The sequence below is a fragment of the Asterias rubens genome, chromosome 3 (genome assembly GCF_902459465.1).
Source record: "Asterias rubens chromosome 3, eAstRub1.3, whole genome shotgun sequence".
NCBI classification, from domain to species: Eukaryota; Metazoa; Echinodermata; class Asteroidea; order Forcipulatida; family Asteriidae; genus Asterias; species Asterias rubens.
In genome coordinates this window covers 21,283,425-21,304,500 of record NC_047064.1, presented here as the reverse complement: position 1 = coordinate 21,304,500, position 21,076 = coordinate 21,283,425, and the positions used below count along the sequence as shown (strand labels likewise).

Genomic DNA, 21,076 nt, shown 5'->3' with positions numbered 1-21,076 from the left:
AAATGAAATAAAAATACGAAATGGCTTCATAATTATCTATAAAGAGTTGAACTGAAAACCTGTGATATTTGAGATCAAAGGTCTTCAACATCAATAGTTTTTTATGGCTTTTCCTGCCTGGCTTAAACAAACATTTACTTTGTAGTTTAAAATCGACGATCACGGCCAGCTAGGTTCATTGACTCCCTTTTGTTATTTTTTATAAGAACTGAATTTTGATTTTTCAGTTTTTCTTTTGACCAACCCAAAATTTCTGATTATTTTTCTTTTAACCTTGACTATTCTGAGTTGCCCCTCAGTTTTGTTTTCACACCACACTAATTGCAATCCTACATTAGCAAACACTTTCAATCCAATCCCAATTAAACAATCCAAACATATGGCGAAAATATACATAATAAGGATCTCCCATAAGATAAACAGTACACACTAAGTGTTATGCCAGATGTATTCTCTGCACTTTTCTTCTTTTTTTTTACATCCGAGAAGTTGATGTGGAGTTCAAAGAAAAGTTCAGCCAGAGTCCAGCACATTACAAAACTAGGGCATAATGTGAACGCAAAACCTCAAAAGGAACCGACTAGCATTCTTTATGGCCTAGATGTAGAAAGATGTTTTTGTTGGCAAACGACCAGGGTGTAAAAGGTGCAGTACAAAGAATAAACCAAAGCGCTACACCTCCTATCAGGACTGTCACTGTCATTCTAAGAAATCAGCCCTTGAAATAACCCACATCAATGGTTGTGGTGCCCTGTGCTTTTGCTGTGATGCCAATTGCAACGTTCCAATACAAATCAAAATTTTCCTCATAGATGCCCCTTTACCAGAGGAAAATTGATGTGCCCCAAGAATTGAAAGTTTGATAAAAAAGAATACCCAGTGAAATTTGATTGATTTCTATAAAAAATAAAAATGACTCAGAGATGATTTAGGGGCAGGTGTCACTCACTGAGTCACAACTTTACCCCGTACAAGATTACACAGAGGCCATGGCCTCTGTTGCCCTGGTCTTGGCCTTTATGCCCTCTCTAACAATTTCCTGTAGCATTTAAGATCTTTTAATTGAAGTGCCCATTCATTGCCAAATGTTTATTTGAAAATTTAAAAACTTTCTCTTTAAGTCGGTACTTCTATTTCCTCATTGTAAAAGTTCTCTCAGCACTGTAACCCATGCATGCTCAATCAGTTTCAACTCTCCTTTCTAAAAAGGCATTTGCATATTACCCAACAAAGTGCCCACTGAGAAACTTCTGACCTTGATCTTGCAAACAGCAAGACTCTTTGTTGGGAGGTCAAACAAACACCCCATCCCTTTTAAAATATTTCTCCCCCAGTGATTTATTGTGAAAAATGGCCGCTCTGTGCCAATCTTAGGGGCTGGTTCGTAGCCTGCCAAAATTGGACAGGTCCAGGCAGTTATTAACAGAGCGCGAAAAGGGAAGTTTAAGGAAAGGTAGTCGTTAGGTTATCACTCCTAAAATTAATGGAAATCTTACTTGATTAGAAGTAATGTACAGCAGCTTTCGATAGTATAAAGCATTTTGAGAAATATTTCACTTCCAAGGACTGTGGTTATGGACAAAGATAACAGTTTTTATTCCCAAAAAATTTGAGTTTGAGAAACATTGAGAAGAAAGTTACTTAAGTCAGATGGGTTTCACAGATTGTGTTTTTCAAATCCGAAAATGTATTCTGCCTGAGAACTAAACCATTTCAGATTTTCAGCGCAATATCAAAAACGCTACCACCTTTTGAAATGAAACTTTTACAGGTTAGTTTTATTGTGGTACATTTTCTTATAGCTGATGAAATAATTAACGATTCCAAGAACTAAAAGGTATTATATGTTCACCTTACCAATCCGCGCACACTGATAGCTTTGTAAAATACTCTCAAACACATCTCAATTGCTTTCTGAAGAAAAGCAAGCTTTTTCAATTTTCTTCACATGTTGAATTAAGTTAGAAACTCTGGGTTCCAACAATCAAAAACTGTTCAAATACATTTACAAAGACCACATGTAGTAGCACCGTCGCTTGCCTACAGGTGGAAAACAGCCAAGCAAATTTACAGAGGAAGGGTATTATTTTAAGAATACTTGCAGGTACACACTTGAAGTACAATGCCAGCAACTCAAGAAGTTTTAGTACCCAGCATTGACAACTCAAAATGTTCAAGTACAAGAAATACAGGCTACCAGTACATTGTTTGTCATAAAGAACAAGTCAATTGCAAGACCAACTACATGTAACGTACATTATGACCAGAACATTTGACACTGTATGACCCCTGGGAATGGTTAGTCAATGTTCAGTATGTCAATCATCTTTCAGTATATGTTGACGCTCGTTGAAGAACAAAATTGACCCAGCATCACTACACATTTGACGCACTTCCAACTTGTATCTTAAAAACGATTTTAAAAAAAAGACACACATTGCTGCACTTCTGATCAGTAGGCCTACACAACCTTGAAAAAAGGGGTAATGATACCTTGTAGAGAGCAAGGCATGATGGAAAAACTAGTACGAATTGCATGAAATATAATTAAAATGGGGGTTTGAGATACTTGTCTATCACACGTCATCCAAATGGAAATGGGAGTTGTCTGTTTCCCTACTCGCTAACATATTGCTGTATGGAATATGGAGGAGAGAGTAAGACTTGATACCCTTTCCAAAACCACTGCTTTCTGAAACCGGCTCCTTGTTTGTTTTTAAGATTGCTGATCATAATTTTCTTTTTTATAGTTTAGAGATCTAGATTCCTCAATTAACCTTCCTCCTCCATAGACTGAAAATGACCCGTCTCTGGTCCACCGGGTCAAACAACCTGAACTCAACACAAAGGGCATCTAAGACATTCACGCACATGATAAGCCCAGAACAAATGCAAGTACTCGCCATGCCCATGACCAACACAGGAAACCAAATCCAGTTCAAAAATTAGGTTATAATTATCTTTGGAACCCCAGTATAAGTACGTTGCACTACACCTGCCTCAAACCATATCAGTTCTCATTACCAACGAGGGTCATCTTAAGTGCAAGGAATTGCAAGCAAATATAAAAGATATAAGTATTTTTTTCTCGCTGGGTTACTGGGTCAAAGATAACATACCAGTTAAAAGAGAAGTAGATTTTCATTTTATAGGTGTGGACAGAGATGATTGACAGTCCCAAAACTTTAAACCAGATTTCTAACCTTGTTAACTTGTAGTAAGTTAAATAGAAACACCCACCCAGGGCTGATCCCCAACTTTGTTTCTGGTGATCTTGTTTCTGTTTTTTGAACTATTTCAACATGTCCGACATGATTCGAGACTCAAGTGTCTGGTTGAGTGTCAAAGATTCATTGCACGGTTTTCAATTTCTACTCCATCTTTAATAATGACTACTTCATTTACACAAAGTAATTGATTGAGATTTATTTTCCAAACCCTTAAGGTTTAAAACAGGAAAATCATCAAACACTTTATACAAAACAGTGGTTACCTCAAACTACTATTCATCAACTAGAAACACTGGCGATTCACAAGGTTTGCCAAGAAATTTTTGAGTAACTTGCCAGCAGGACCAGTTAGCTTGTCATTTCACTAATTCGTAAGCCTTTTCACATAATTGAATAGGGATGCTTTTCAATACTAAAATGGCCTCCAGTACATGACCACGTTGAGTGAATTTTGACTGGTCGTCGGGTGTTTTAAAGTGGCATTTGCCCAGCAAACCACTGTTCAAAAGGGAGAACACTGACTAAGATTTTAAAATTGGTCAATTTATAATGCTTTTCCTGGAAACTTTCTAAAGAAACCTTGCTAAGAATGTCCAGACAATTTATGTAATTGAGACCCTGAGTTGAAATACTCTGCAGGCAGAATACCTTAGATACACAGAATTATCATCCAGCTATATATCCCAACTGTCCTGACACGGGGCTTTAACTGTCGTCAAAAGCCGGAAGTCACTACCTCTGACATCTACTGCCTTGGTCTTGTCAAATATAGTTTCCAAACACGTTAAAGATTTCCTTATTATATAAATGAAAATGGCCGTACACAATCAAAGATAAAATTCCAGGGCTGGATTTTACAAAGTACTCAACATAGCCAGGCAAAAATAGTGACATCGCAATTACAAATCACTATGGCAACAGTGACAACAAATCACCAAGATGTTATTGCAAAGTTGTTGTTTCAGTTTAGCGTTTAGTTTTCTTTTCTCCATCAAGTCCCTTTCATCTAAACAAGCTTCCCATATTGAATGAATTTTTAATTTTAAGCAATGTTTTTAAGAAATAGTGATCATTGATTTTTATAACAGGGACAACAAAACACCTACTTCCTGTGCTGAAGCAAAGAGAAAGCACCATGTGGTCCTTTCTCTATGGCTGAAGTAACTTGTGTATTTGTCTTTGTTTATTTTGCCTGAGCCCCTCTCCAGAGTCTTAATTTGCATGCTCGACTGCTCTTTCTATACAGTAAGATCCCTGGCCTAGCCAAGATGTTTGCTAAAGGTGATAATGAAATGTAAAGTAGGACAGTTATATCAGCCACATGGTCCACCTTATAAAAGGTCCACAGCCAGCTAATTAGGGACCTTCTTTAATGATAATTTACAGTTATGTAAGGTTGAGGTACATGTAGGTGGGTGCAGCTATAATACTGAATGTACTGAATGTATAGATGCTGTTATATAATATCAAGCGGGCATTGTAGGTGTGCATTGTGTGCCTCTTTGTCCACCACAGGGGTGTTGGCCTCTGCAAGGTTTTATCCTTTCATACGAATTGTTTTCATTTAACTTATCAATCAAAAAAAATAATACATGAGAGGGACACATGCCGAACCTTCCTTGTCCTAGCATCCCAAACCCAGTTAAACCGGTTCCATGGTTAAACCCTCCTTTGCTCCCATTGCTAGTTTAGCAAGTGGGCGGAACAAGCAACCATTAGTACACTCACAAAGAAAGTCACTAAGTATTTACAATGATCCTTTCAGAGAATTCTGTTCTAACATTCAAATGAACCCCAAAGTCTTCCGCCTTTTGATCTTAACCCTTTCATTCAATACCACTCGTTGTTCCCAATATCCTTCATTGAAACATTGAAGTGGGTCATCGACGATGGAATACCGATTTTAATATTGGCCCCCCCCACCCCCCCCCCCCCCCCGGATCTCGCGCATACATAACAATCTCAATCAATAGGACTAGCTAACTCTTTACCCCTCAGAAAGATCAGGGTCTTTCCTTTGTGTTTCCCTTTATTTTTATCTGCCCACAGGATTACCACATGATCTACATGTGTGGGGAGTAAACCCAATAATGGAAAAGCTACTCGCTGGTCCATGACCAGTTAAATCTATTGACATAAACAGGATGGCATGGTAGCCTTCGACACCAGTAACCCCTGGCTAGCACCCATCGACCCCATGCATAGATGCATTTCTCAGGCTAACTGCACCAATTCAAGAACTGTGGAAGTAGGTTCGGAGATCTTTGGCATTCTTTCCCCTCTGTCTTCTTGTTTATCGTTTTAAGTACTATTGTTAATTACGTAACACTTTCGCATCATCTCAAAGAACGTCTTTACATTCTTAACTTCTAACACCAGAAGAGCATTTCTTACTCAGAAGAGGCCGACGAAAAGTTAAGAAGGGAAAATGATGGCTGAGAATTTGGGCGTTAGTGAAAAGAGCATCACAGCTCACTGGCTTTGCAACAGCAACGCATATGTTTAGTGTACCTCTCCCACCCACTTCCTAATCAACTCCTCTAATAAATATATGTGTACACTATAACATATCTATTTTATTTAGGAGGGCACAATAAATTTTAGTTACACCGAACTCCCACCACGTTTTATTCTGAAGAATAAGCCACAAGAATCTTAACATTAAAGTATGCAATCATTTACACTTTGATAAGATTTGTCGGACTGTACAAACTTCTTGTGGTTTACATGTGCAGGCCGATTTTTAGGGCAAGGCCACTTTGGCCTTGAATTTGTCAAATTTTGAAAGGGCACCAAGGCCATGGGGTAGGGCACCAAGGCCAACTTAAAATTTCAAAAAGGGCATCAAGGCCATAAAAAATAAAGATCATGAAACAATTTCTGTTCAGGTCCATGAAGGCTATTTTAATGAACCATTTCATTACTTTTGCTTTCCTTTAACAAAAAAACATCAAGTATTTTTAAATGTATTTAATTTTATTGATTAATGGGAAGTAAAAGTATGCATCCATTTTTTGTTGCGATGGCCAGACGTAAACAATGAACTGTCACTTAACTGTGTGCAGCGGAGATTTTGTTGCGATGGCCGGACGTAAACAATGAGCTGTCACTTGACTGTGTGCAGAGCGGAGATTTATTCAACGGACATACATGTACATGTACCATACATGTACATGTACCTTTCATGTACATGTACATGATGCGTGATTTACGTAACATGGCCCACGTGCACAAACATGTACGAGTACCAGTGAACAAGCACAATACCAGTGGAATAGGCGGACGCCCAACCTCGAATGAAACCGAAATTGTGATTAGCTGGTACCCATCATGGACAACCTTGCGTGGGTACGCGTGTTGCAAGATGAGTACCAGTGCGATTGTTCTCAAATGGTCGTTGCAAGTACATCCGGCCCGTGTATAAACTTCGAGTACACAATGTCTATGGATGCACGTCTGTCGTTCGTTCTGCATCGTGCACACACACATGCACTGCATGGATATGCTGCCGTCCGTTTAAATTCCGTGTGATGAGCATTCAACCGACCGCGCTCTGTGTGCGTGTATTAATATAGAATGTACATGTAAGTGTTTGATTTTATGTGCACACAGACGGATGGTGGTGTATCAAAACATAATTAATTTTAATCTCAAAAAGGGCACGGCGGCCATCGGAGAAAAAGGGCACGGCCTTTTTGGCCGCGAAAATGTCCGATTTTCTCGGGGCACCACGGCCAGTAAGCAGGGCACCGGCGGCCATGGCCGTCGTGGCCGCCGGGAAATTTGAGGCCTGCATGTGCCCTGCCATACTTTGACAACAGAGAAATTCTGTCTCAGTTTTCTTTTTCGAAGGCGTTCATTTTAAACTCAAGAATCCTTCCTTCCATGATCCTTTACAGCAGAACATCAAGTGAAAGATTCCTTACAATTTTATGCTCAATGTTTTTGAAAATTTTACAAACAAAAATAGCAACCAGTGTGTCCTTTTTCAGTCAGGTGCCAGTTTCTTCAAAGTCTTCATTGACTTCATTAAATGGAACAGTTTTCCTGAGAGCAATACCAAGACATTTGTACCACATGGTCGAAATGTGTACTAGAATATTCTTAAGCACCTAACAATAAAGCCAATTGACCAAAGTAACAGTGACCAGAAGGCCATGGTCTTAGTATATTTTTCAAGGCCAGCCGTAAAAAACAAAAATATTTATTATAAATTCAAAAAAATTCCAAGGCTGATTCCTGTGCCCTTGAAATGCTCCAGCTCCAATAGAAATTTACAATTTACAATTTCCTCATAGCGTGCACTTTACAGAGGAGAAAATGTCTTGGTGCCCTTGCCCTTTCAAAAAGGAAAAACACAGGCTTGAGGCGTGCTAGCTGGGTAGAGAATAAATCAGATCCTAGTGCTAGTTGAAATGATCTAAGACTTCGTAGGGGTGGGGGGAGGGGCGTAAGGAGATTGAACCAGGCCTTTGACTCAACCCTCTCACTCATCCAGCGATGTAGAACTAGAACAATCTTAAATCACTTGATTCCTTCCTTCACAAGATTCTGACTTGCCTCCTTGATGTTGACACCCAAAGGTCAATATTTATATGACGATGTTTATAATCGACAGTCAATCCTTTTTGCAGGAAACAGAAGCCGGGGTCTGCAGTTAACACCTTATGGGACTTGGGCGAGCCTACTACTTGCCCCAATGTCAGTGTTCCCAAATATACAAAATAAACTAGACAACTAGTGTGGGTCACACTGGAGGCATTGTAAAGGCAGTAATAAAGAAGGGGCGGTGTCAGTAGACCTAAGCTCTTCTCATAAAAACAACCCAAGAAAACTTAACAGCATAGTGCCTACTTATAGCGGCTTTTCTACCAAAGCCACTGGGATATATTGATATTGAGTACATCTTCTTTAAAATGGAAATTGCTAGTGGCAATGAACTTCAAGAAAGTACTAGAGGAGGCACTTATCGTACTCTTGACCATTTGAACCCATAAGTTACCTTTAGTTGAAGTACATGTAGTGTCTTTCTTAAAGGTACTACCCCTTAGCCCTACTCTTGACCTTTGAACCCATAAGTTACCTTTCCTTGAAGTAGTGCCCTTCTTAAGGTACTACCCCTTAGCCCTACTTTTGACCTTTGAACCCGTAAGTTACCTTTACTTGAAGTAGTGCCTCTCCTAAAGGTACTACCCCTCGCCTCCGTATAAAAGGAAAAAACTCATTGTCCTTTCAAGCCAAATATTTAAGTTCAAGGTCCAGCTCTGGCTCCATGTGTATTCATTGAGCTTACAGGTCTCTAGCGACCGAGAAGGTATCGCGCAAACCATAGAGCTATTCAAGAACAAGTCACAGATTGTGAATCACCCTATCCAGAAAGTGAACTGACTGCAGAAGCGTGGCATGTCCCCCCTAGATGCATTTGTCGTTATCAGTATGTCATGACTCATCAGTAATAATTGAAAATATCAAACCTGTTGCAAAATGAATATGACCTTGTCCTCTCACAGATGAAATTCAAGGCCTGTAACATGCTTGAACTATCATTTAAAGGCAGTTGACACTTTTGGTAATTACTCAAAATAGTTATTATCATAAAACCTTTCTTGATTACGAGTAATGGGGAGAGGTTGATAGTATAAAACATTGTGAGAAACGGCTCCCTCTGAAGTAATGTAGTTTTCGAGAACGAAGTAATTTTCCATGAATTTGATTTTGAGACCTCAGATTTAGAATTTGAGGTCTCAAAATCAAGCATCTGAAAGCACACATCTGCGTGTGACAAGGGTGTTTTTTCTTTCATTATTATTTCGCAACTCCGACAACCGATTGAGCTCAAACTTTCACAGGTTTGTTATTTTATGCATATATTGAGATACACCAAGTGAGAAGACTGATCATTGACAATTACCAATAGTGTCCACTGTCTTTAAATAAATTTTAAAAATGGGAAACTTCAAATCCCTAAAAATAAAAAACCTTCAAATCGCTATTTAAGCCTTGTCACACTTAAGGAATAGTGAGTTACAGCTAGTACTAGAAGAATGTCACTCGTGCTGCTGGAGTGTCCCTTTTGCATACAGTGCAAGTGGTTGTCTGCAAGTTGCCTGAACAAATGTTACCCTGTGTGACAAGGCTGGCTTAAAAGCCCCTTGAAATAATCTCTACAGTTTTCCTGGAAATCAGTATGACGTCTTTCCTGACTTTTAACTGTCAGAAGACCTTCTCTACTTTCTTCTTATATTTCTTCTTTCATCTACTTCTTCTGTTTCTTTATTCCTGTGTCCATGGTTCTACACGTTATATGGGTTCAAAGTGGATGCTAAGTTTGTAAACGAAGCACAGTTTCTTGCCATTTCTAGCAGTTGTGACCACACACAAAGCAAAAACCATTATTGCTTCATCTATTGGATGGGACCTGAAGCCATTGGTCCTGTGTGTTGTGCAATGCATAAAAGAACCCAGGTCAGTTGACAATAAGAGAAGGGGTTTGCTCCGGTGTTTCTGGAAATGGCTGCTGAATGCACCACAGCACCTTTATAAGTTGTTACATAATGGGTCAAAAAATTTGAAAAAACTTCAAAAAAAATCTGTCTTCAAAAATCTGTCTTCAAAACTAATTGTTACCCGTATTTATCATTATTACAAGGTAACAGTTTATTAAATGTGAATCTTGTCATACTTCTCCCTCTGTGTCATTCGCCTTCTACCTCCCTCCCCAGCCATCCCCACCCCCTTCTCAATAAATAAAAAACTTACTTGCGATAGCGACGGACACCGGACAGCTGCATATCCTTCCGACTTCATTGGACACACAGCACTGATATTCTCCACTATCTCGTTTGGGAAGCACACTTTTAAACGACAACGAGCCGTTGTTTACAACCTGACGGTCCTCATTAGGACTAATAGCCTGTCCATTGAGCACCCACTGAACGGTGAGTGGCGGCTGGCCGGTCACACCGCAGCCCAGCAGCAGTGGCCGGTTGCGGACGGCAACCCTATCCCTAGGCTCCTCGGTAAATTCTAAATTCTCAACAGCAAAAATTCCTGATGAAGAAAAAGAAAATTAAACAGAATGGTTTTTAGTTTTCCAATAAACAAAACTGAAATAATTTATTTTTTATATTTTAACTACTGATGTGCTTATCTACGAAAATAAGAAATCGCGATAAGCAAATGCTTTCCTAGAAAATTTCAGTTACTAATTTCATTTACTCTTTTCATTTCTTACTCCGATCTGGTATTTTGTTTCAATCAATGATGCAGATAGAAATAATCAGGCCATGACAAAATGTTCATGCCACCAAGCGGGATAGATTTCCACGAACTGAAAGACTTTGCTTAGCAGTAAAAAAAAATAATAATAATAAGCTGTATATTGTTTCTGGTTGGCTCCCCACTAAATTGCTAAGCGTATCGATCCATCATTTCCGCTCTGCGGAACTAGGATGTATCATTCAATCTTTTTGCAGAGTCAAATTTCTATCATTTCTTCCAAGTCTTAATAATTAATCCACCAATGGGCGAAGAAAAAACTGTTACAAAACCAGCCATCTATTGAACATTTGTATGCATAATTAATTATGATTTAGCCGTTTCTGAGCATGATCTCTGAAACATTTGAGCTTTTCGTTATTTATGGAGGAACAACCTAATCATCTATTTGAGACTCGACGACGCTTAACTTCCCCGAATAAGGAAAAATTCTTCAGGAAAAAAACAATCTTCTTAATAGCGCATTTTACAATAACCGTAATAATGCCCTAGTCATTGGTCCAGTAACATTTTTTAAATCATTCCACGGCTCCTTGAGAGTACAAAGTCTGAGCTGCCTTGGCGCTAAGGCTTTTTCAAACACAACCTCGAGGTACCCATTTATACCCATGGGTGGAGAGAAGCAAATTAAAGGACCACCGAGGTAGAGATTGAGCAAACTAGGTTAACGAGACCATTACAACTCTGAGATTTACATATTTAAAAAAATATGTTAATATACACATACTCTAACGAAATTTGAATACAGTTTGCTGTTTCATGACATCTCTAGGAACTGTAATCAGGGTCCAATGATGTAATTGATGATTTTATTGCACAATGAGACCAACATGTATTGCATCATTCAAGGGGATAAACGCACAATGCCTAAGTATCTTGCAAAAGGACCGAAAACTTTCCCTGACAAGTACACATTTTAAGAAAACTGTCTTGCTAAATATTCTACTACCGTGAAAAAGGTTTTTCTCTGGTTTTTTTTTTCCGGGAAATTTCTCAGTTTTCAGTTCTGGAAAGAGTTTTAACTTATTTATGTAAAGGTCATACCAATTCCAATCCTCCAGAGAAATATTGCAGTCTGATATACAATCAAAACAAGGCGATACAAGGTACATGTACCATGTAACTCCAAAGACCTCACAATTCATCAGTCACACAAATCATCAGCTTTTATTTATCACAATGTCATAAATGTCATGAAAGCTTGGTTTGGGTGAAAGCATTTATATACCAAGAATATGGCGCACGTGTGCATGTGCACAACATTTCTGGGTAAACAAAATTACCACTAAAAGAGTATTCACTCAAGTGTGACTAACAAAGTGGATGAAATATTTTGTTTTGATGGTTTGTTTATTCGTAGAGAAAGTAAATTTACTGTTTCAGAGAAAAGATACATTTCCCTTTATGTTTGATGGTTCAAGTCCCCAGATAATGAATTAATTAGGCCCCACCTGCTATTAAGATCCATTGCAGGACTGTAGCCTTGACTCAAGTCACAATCCAGTGCAAGGCCCTTCCTTTCCTCATTGTCAGAAACTATTATTTTGCGCTCTGCATTCTCCATTCTGTTCCACGCAATAGCTACATTTTGTCGGTGAGGGCGCACTGGTATCATGTGGCTGGTTGCTAGTGAGGGAGCAACCCTAGTATACTGTGGCTTCATGCAGGCGCGTTACAGTTAGGGACCACGCAAGAGAAAGGGACTTGAATCAAGTCTAGGGGGACAGTGATAAATATAAAATCCAATCCAAATGATTCTAATTAGCAGAGCTAACTCTGTTGATGAGTGCGAAAAGATTTACGTCTGTTGATTTGATAAGGGAAGGGAACAAAACAATTCCAGATAACCAGGAAGGAAATAGCAGGAAACACCTGAAGAATGGTTACAAAATCTATCTTTACCTTTGTAGTAAAGGAGGAAGATTTGGTTGGGGATCATCTCAAAAGGTTGCACATGCAGTCTACTTTTGTCCCAATAGCTAGTCTTCACTACGCCTTACACTAGGTTCAACTAACATGTCCCCTAAACTGTTACACTTGTAAGATCGTTTGCAATTGGTTTCCTTAGGGAGTCAAGTGATGTAATAGTTAAGTAATAGATTTTTTTTTTTTAACTGCTCGTTAAAATTTGTCTTGAAGGATGTCAAAAGGTTCATGGATTGGAATTGAGAGAAAAGTGCAATAATAAGTGGTTAAAACCATTGGACACTTTCGGTAAACAGTATTGTCCAAGGCCCACACTTCGTGTATCACAACTTATATAAAATAACAACCCTGTTAAAATTTAGGCTCAATTGGTCATCCGAGTCGGGAGAAATTATCGGGAAAACCAACCCTTGTTTCCGCACGTTTTGCCAAGTCATGACCAGTGTTTAAAATAAATCCGTAATTCTCGCAGTCGAGAATTGATATTGTTTGTAATGTTTTCTCAAAAAGTATAGCATTTCATGTAATAATATTTAAAGAGCAGTCTTTCACCATTACCTTCTGTAATCCCTCTAAGTTATTTGTAAATCTGTCAACTTTTAGGTTTTTTTCTGTTCCGTAAGTGTCTAATGGCTTTAAAATACAATTGGTTTTACCAGCTTGGTGTCAGCCGCACAAATAAATAAGTTTTAACTGAAATCTTGTCTTGTGGTGAGGTCACTGGCCCGATGCAAAAATAATTGGCCTTGGGTCTAATTTTTACGAAAACTTAATATCCTATTTGAGACAATAAGGCACTAATTTATTTTATAATGAATATAAAATAAAAGTGGTGGCAGATTACAGAAACTTGTTCAAATACAGTAAGACTATTAGAGGATGTTATTATAATCTAACCACTGTGAGACTATTTAATTTGCCTTTTTTAGCGTATGTGCCAATCATTCCAACTACGCATCATTACCGAGTTCCACAGTATTTTTTTAACTTTCATTCATTTTTTTGTTTAGGCCTAATTTTAATTTCAAGTAAAAAAAAACGTGGCTTTACTTCACTAGTGCAAAATAATTAAAAATTCAGTTGTTTAATTTTGTTTTTCAAAAGAGCATGGGAAGATTTATTTACAACTAATAATGTACTCAAGGACAGAGGCCTAGTTAAAACAGTTGCATGTTAAGCGTAAATGATGCCATGACATGTATCAATTAATTATAATGAGGCAAAAAATTAGGCAATACCACAAGTATAAAACCTGCATCAAACAATTGCTAAGACCATGTGACCGGTGACATAACATTTTGTTTAGAAAAGAGACACAAAGCCTAGCTAGACTTCCCGCTGGCAAAGTTTGTACGCAGTCCAATGGTGCAAAACATAAAATCTTATGTTTTATGGAGAACGCACTTGTCTGATTTATTAATAACTTTTGATATGAAGAAAGGGGCATATCTCATCATCATAAAAAATGAATGTATGACTGAGGAAATTATGTAATCTTTCCCATAAAATTACCAATGCATTTTGAATTTTGCCTTTTTCATTTGTAAACAAAGCTGTTTACATTTTTTGAAATATATTTAACATTGAACAAAAATATGTCCCTGAAAATAACTCCACTAGTGATCGAGGCATAAACATGATAACATTAATAAATGCCCGTCCTTAAATTTAAATTCAAATTGTCAATTAATTTCGGTTAAAAATCAACAGTTAGTAGATTGTAGATTGGTAGTAAAATCAACGGATAACTTTCCGTATGGCGCCACCACTTTTTCACTCATTTTTACAAAAAGGGATATATCAATCAGGTAAATTAGATACTATATTATTTTATTTCGAATGAAAAAGTGGTGGCGCCATACGGAAACTTTTCCAAATCAACATCTAAAATCCTACACACAACAAAAAGGCTCGTGAAAACGGTTCTAAATCCACATTCAAGCCCGTCCAGTCGGCCGTCCATTTGACCTTCCAAGCGCTAGTTTCATTCCGTCCGTCATCGTTTTTCAATGCGAAGGACATACACTGAGCAATGTGTCCATCCAATGACAAGGCCGTTCCATGTACACACAGAACACGACCGTATGCCATCAACACACACTGACCGTCTCTGTCCTTACTCTATGGTCCAACCAACAAAACCACCATATTCGGTGCAAACTCACAGCCATTCTTAACAATCTTACCTTTAACTATCAGTATGTATACGAACACGACAACCAGAGGCCTGTTTTGAGCGCTTTTGGACGCCATGTAGCCTTGTCGTCACGGCCTAATATGTGAACTTTCCATGTCAGTGTAACCTCGGACGATGGGCTTTTTTGGCTTGACTGGTCACGACCTGGCCATGGGCATGAATACGTACAGCTCATTGCCAGTGGTAGGGCCGCGATTGACCTATGCTCCACTCCAACCACATTTCGGCATACGCGATTCAGTAGGGCGAACTATTTGACCCTGTATACTGCACTGACCGCTATTTTTCCCTCTGAAGGCTTTTGAATTTATTGGATTTACTCCCTTTGCCCTTTTATCTACACCGGCCTAGTTAAGAATGCGTACTACAACTACTACGCATGCATACAGTAGAGTGCGTCGTTTCTGTTAGCTTATGATTTTACATGGATATAGTATAATAATTAAATGTCAGTGTAGCGGTCGTTGACTCAATTATTACAGTGTGTTTACATTGTCGGCCAAGTTCGTATGCATCTAACATAGAACATTGCGCATAATCGCACAACATGCAAACAACATGCAACAATCAAAGGGCAGAATTATTTTGATAGAAAAGACTTTAGGGCCTATATTAATTTATGGCGCCACTTATTGTGTAGTCTTCCTTTGCATCTGAAATTGGATGGTTTGTAGAGTTCATGTTTGTTTTTTGTCAAAAATTCCATCTCAGGTGAAGGTGAGGATTTTTTAAATGAAAACAGCCGTGGTCATATTAATTTATATAAATATATACTTTTTCATAATGATGTACAAATTAATTCAATTCATTTCCAGCCAATATTAGTGACTTTATGCTTCGATGATCACAAAGAAGTGTTTACATCATCCCAGCATGCAGTGGGGCCTACCATCACGCAACAAGTTCGCATTAACTGCAGTGAACACATACCCGACCCCCCCCCCCCCCACCCCCACCCACCCCCCCCCCCCCCCCCTCACAGCCTTGTGGACAAAGACCATGACCCCCGCTACTTTTTGAGGTTATATATTACGCGCATCACGCATCCTCACCCACCACTTCTCTCTTGGTACGCCCCCAGATATGTTAAAGATAAAGAACCATGATTAAATTGTTTTTCTTTCGTGGTGAGACCGAAGTCCGTATTAGTATTATTTTTAAATTTAGAATTACTATGTCAGCAGTGACGTATTTATTGCGTACACGGGCCCGTTTTGGTTATCAGGTGGTATGTATAAATCGCCCATCACGCGTGCGAACGATTAGGCCTAAATCACATTATAATACAACAAAACAAAATCACTCTCAAGATAATTCATATAATATTTAACATCTAGGGAAAACAAGCAATGAACTTAATTGTACATTGTACATTAGAAAGAAAAAAAAATAGGAAATGCGCATTGAAGACAAAATGGTTCATACGTCAGCAGGCCTGGTTTCACGACCCAATTTAATAGAGCTGTTACGCACATAGCACATTATCTGAGGTCAACTTGATCCCATACCATCTGAGGTAAACTTGATCCCATCTGAGGTAAACTTCGATCCCATCGATGTCAACTTGATCCAATCTGAGGTCAACTTGATCCCATCTGTGGTCAATCCCATAAGAAGTCAACTTACGCACATAGCACACGATTTGATGACAACTTTATCCCATATCTGAGGTCAACTCCCATCTGAAGTCAACTTATATCTAAGCGGGTCAACTGCCATCTGAGGTCAACTCCATCTGAGGTCAACTTGATCCCATAAGAAGTCAACTTACGCGCACAAAGCACATGATCTGAGGTCAACTTGATCCCATATCTGAGGCAAACTCCCACCTGAAGTCAACTTACGTCTAAGCAGGTCAACTCCCATCTGAAGTCAACTCCATCTGAGATCAAGTTGATCCTATCTGAGGTCAACTCCCATAAGTCAACTTACACTAAGCGGGTCAACTCACATCTGAATACAACTACGTCGAAATCAACTTGATTCCATCTGAAATCAACTTGATCTCATCTGATGATCTGAGGTGAAGTTGGTCCCATCTTAGTGGACTCACAATGGTCAGCTCCCACCTGCATTTGCCAATTCAAGCTAATTCCTGTTTATTTAGTAAACTCCAATTAGGTATAGGTGTGGTTGCTGTATAGGATCTAAGATTCAAGTTCATTTTAGTTTCATCTTGAGGCCTATACTGTTTTTCCCTTTTTAAAACATGCTTTAAGGATCATTTTGTTCAAAACTTAGTTCCACATGGAGAGTCCATCTTACCTAAATAATAGTTACACTCAATAATAGATGCATGATCACACTTCGTGTGTATATAAACCGTGATTTGCGAAAGCGCCCTCATCGTGCAGCCATACACTGGTGCTTTGCTCACCACGCAGACAAGTTTAGTGCGATAGTTATTAAACTGGTACTCAACAGTTAAATAAATAGATGAGATCAAAAAAAGGGTTAAAAGTCAAAAGAAAGGTCAGAAAGTGATCGCGAGGGTAGAGATTGGTTCTTCGAGTCATAGGCGGTTTGTGGGAGTGAAGAGATTTCCTTTAAAATGAGTTGTATAGGTTATATGCACAATTGTTGCTTCACATGTGTCCCCCGTCACTAGTTGAGTAGGACAGGGGCCGATTTCACAAAGAGCTTGAAGATTGATCATACTGCAAATCAATCGTGTATAGTTGGTAAGAAAAGTGTGATGTTGCACTACAAATCACTATGGTAATATTGACAATAATACGCCTCTCTTAATGCATGACGTCATAATTCTTACCCAAAATGAGGCTATGTGCGCACTTCCTCCATCACTTGCAGTGGCTGCGCCCATCGCCTCGTTTTGAGTTAGCATTGTGACGTACCTCTCGCCCTCGGCTAGAGATCAATGTTGCGTTGGACCATCTTGTGCGACGCGCGTACTTCATGCGTTTTCTTCCACTCTTTGCAGGGAAGCTTGATGACGTCACACAAACCGATGAGATCCTTTATGGCGTCAGACATACTGTTGCGTTCTTCTGCGTCACAGAACTTTGTTGCTAAGCGCGCGTGTTTTCCCCTCTACCATACTCAAATTAAGATATCCCCTTAGTAGCGATGTATTATTTTCTAACAATAACTACACAGATTCTACTAAGGTGCAGTGAAAGTTACGTGTTCTTGTCAGGTCTCTTGATTTTCAGTTGTTTTATAATGGCTATGTATGGATCCCCGGTGCGAAGACCAGTGACGCAGTCCAGTGGCGGCGGAGGCTCAGCCAAGGATGATGTTGTAAGTTCGTTACTTAATAATATTTTACCAGAGGGTTTAACAAATTATATCTTACCCGTGACATTTCCCTTTCGATTGAGAGTCAATTTCAACGTACAAAGCTGTACATTTTATACACAACATTATCACCACACCTATATACATTTCTTCTGGTTTTGCCTCAGTTGACTTAAATAATATAATATGGATGTATAATGCGCACTTCTCCAGACACTAATCAAGGCGCCGACAAAAAAATAAAGCTTTGTACAGTTAAATGAAAAATGATGGATATGAAATATAATTTGTAGTAAAGGCCTAGTTAAATTAATTTAAATGTAAGCCTTTGTAAACTATTAAGTGTGACTTCAGTTCCCTCTGGAAGTTGTCGAGTGATGTTATTTTATGAAGTGTGACGAGTAGATATTTCGCAGGAGCAGCTTTGGCAAAAAAAAAAGGTTTAAATTTCGGATTGTTCTATACAAAAGTTAAAAAAAGTCATTATAAAGAATTTGTTTATCAGGGCCCTGGGCGAAGAGATGGTTCCTTCTTAATAAAATCACACTTTGGAGAATCTCTGAATAGTATAATATTATTGACGGATTCGTAAAAAACAAGTATTTTTCTTTATATTTTCTCGGACAGCCAGCAAAAATCAGGCAGGAACTTTCTCGGTTTGAGCAGAGCATAAAAGGTGAGCCAAATTGTATGATTTACATTTTCATCAAAATATTTTGTTAAACTATGAACGAATATTAGCGATGTCAACTTCATTGTTATATAAATAACTTATTTAGCCTGTTTATTTATTTATCTTATAATATAAAATTAGCTGTTGGAAACTGCTAACAAAAAGGACATATTGTTACTGTAATGCGAACATAGTTAATGGCTTGACACTTTTGAATTTTGATGTCTTAAGATATGCAATCAAGTATGAGGTCTCTCAACGAGACACTTTCTGAAGTTTACGGCGAGTCGCTTCCAAGAGCCAACGAGTTTCAGAGAGCACTCCAGGTAAAAGACTCTCGAACAAAATTGATTCACAAAAAAATATAAACACACTTTTTCCATTATTTTCAAGTACTAACGTCAGATAATATGATACTTCAGTTCAGTTCAGTTCTTTAATATTTATTTCCACACTGTTATATACACCAAAGTAAGCAAACTTTTTGTCACCTTAAATAAATTATTAAACTTTTCTTTACAAAATTGCCCTTGAATTCTTGTGACTACTTTGCTTTTTTAATAGATGAAAATTAATGATGTATATAAATATTCATGATGTATATAAATATTCATGATCCGTTCAGGATGAGAACACCTTATTGGATAATTTTGCTCGTGACGTACATGGGGTTGATCAGCCACTGAGACAGTTCGAGCATCAGTACGACAGCGGCGGTTCGTCAGACAATTCCGGCCTGGCCAGGTGAGATGGTTGGACCCAGGGTGGATTGGGGAATTCAAGATTCTCCTACCCCCCCCCCTCTCAAAAAAGGGGGAACATTTTCAGATTTAACAGCCATATAAGGCACTCATCGACAAAAATGTTATACTAGAAGAATAAAATCCGGTTTCATGTCTCTCAGCAGCCGGTTGGTCAACAGAGCACTTATTATAGATTTTATTTCTGAATTTGAACTAGAGTAAAATGGTATAAAAGTAAATACATTCAGCCATAATACTTAACTGTTCTTGGTTAAAAAAGAAGCATTCTTTCGGTTTTGAAAGGTATTATGAAAATGTCTTCCAAACATTTTTTGTTTCAATGTTTTTAATGTGTTCATATTTTTTAGTGCCAACAAGAAAAGCGAGTTTGTAGCCTCCGTTCTTGGAACACTGTTCGAGGGCCAAGACGTATTCTTCTCAGAGAGTTTAAAGGTAAATCAACATTACCAAAATCTTCTTCTTCTTGTCATCTCCAGCATAATGCATGGTAAAACTGGTGACATTATGTCAAAAACTCAAGCACAGACCCGAGTCCCACGGGGACTCCGAATTGCTCACAATTTAACAAAAATCCATGTTCAAAAGTCAGCAATCCATTTTCTTGGAAAACAAAATATTTCGTTTCTTTTCATAATGATTTTAACCACACTAACTTCACCTGAATGAGATTTACACAACAAAATTAATACTTGTCAAATAAAAATATTATCAATATTGTACCCCATAACTTCAGGTTTCTCAAGTTCTAATGAACATAGTTTCACAAACCAAGCACCTTCCGACTCCGAGAGAGGCAAGACTTGCTAAAGAGTTAGCTGAGGAAATAGGTTCAAAGAGCGTTAATGCGTTAACGTCTTCGACTAAGAAAGTAGTGGGAGGAACGTCCCCGTTTGCACAGGGTGGGCACGGACACCGTGGCCCAGGCGCGCTGGTCGGTGGAGCTTACGGCAGTCAGCAACCCCGTAAGTTGAAGATAGTGTCGCCCGACTCCCAATTTTTGTGTGTGCACAGTTTGGAACTGTCATCCTATTTTCTTTTTGAAGGATTCCCTTAAATAAATAAAAAACACGATTAAGACAAAACGAATTTCCATTGAAAAGTACTAGGACAGTAGCAATTATGAAGTGCAGAAATAACAAATTTCTACCCGATTCTAATTAAGCAAACCAACTGTATACACTACACAGAATTGGTCCAAACATGTTTTTTAACACAGCCACAATCATGGGTGTACATTTCTTTTGAGAGAAATTGCTGACAACACATCTGAATCTAGGATCAACATTTAGGAGGTATATTGAAATGATGACATTTTCACCTTATTGTGACCCCTTGGGTTTAGTGTCCTCAGCAGCAATAGAAAAATAGATTAAAGTGCAGGATTTATTTACAGTATGTGTACAAAAAGAACAGCTGATTTTCTTCATCAGGTTGACTCAAAATGTCTGAGTTCCCTAGATCAATGCCTTGATAGATGTTAAATTTGCATCAGGGATAAAGAAAATATATTCTGGTTTTACCCTGACTTGGGTGACCACTGTATACTGAGTACTTTCCTAAATTCGTGGAAAAACAAAATTACAGGTATTACTCTGGTGGGATTCGAACCTACAATTCTAGAGTGTAAGGGTTAAGCCAAAGTTAACATTGCTTTGACTTTTTATTTACAGAGTCCAGAGGCGCAGGGGTCAAGCCAGCATCGAGATTCACCTCGCAACAGTCGAACGCACCTAACCGCGTCTATATCTAG

General features: G+C 38.5%; 2 protein-coding genes across 2 annotated transcripts in view; one reads left to right on the top strand and one right to left on the bottom strand.

The window, feature by feature from the left end:
• LOC117288137 (protogenin B-like) overlaps positions 1–14,834 on the bottom strand; it is a 65,089-nt gene extending 50,255 nt beyond the window's left edge. The window contains exons 1-2 of the mRNA XM_033768841.1: positions 14,621–14,834; positions 9,990–10,280 (exon numbers count right to left, since the gene is read on the bottom strand). Coding sequence (XP_033624732.1) covers positions 9,990–10,280; positions 14,621–14,687 — 358 coding nt within the window. The 5' untranslated portion in view covers positions 14,688–14,834. The remainder of the gene's footprint in view (positions 1–9,989; positions 10,281–14,620) is intronic.
• A 2,980-nt stretch (positions 14,835–17,814) lies between these two features.
• LOC117288488 lies at positions 17,815–21,076 on the top strand. Its single transcript, XM_033769367.1, has 7 exons — positions 17,815–17,892; positions 18,517–18,565; positions 18,794–18,888; positions 19,188–19,306; positions 19,674–19,758; positions 20,060–20,288; positions 20,997–21,076. Exons 1-7 carry the CDS (start codon positions 17,815–17,817, stop codon positions 21,074–21,076), a joined length of 735 nt encoding a protein of 244 aa, XP_033625258.1.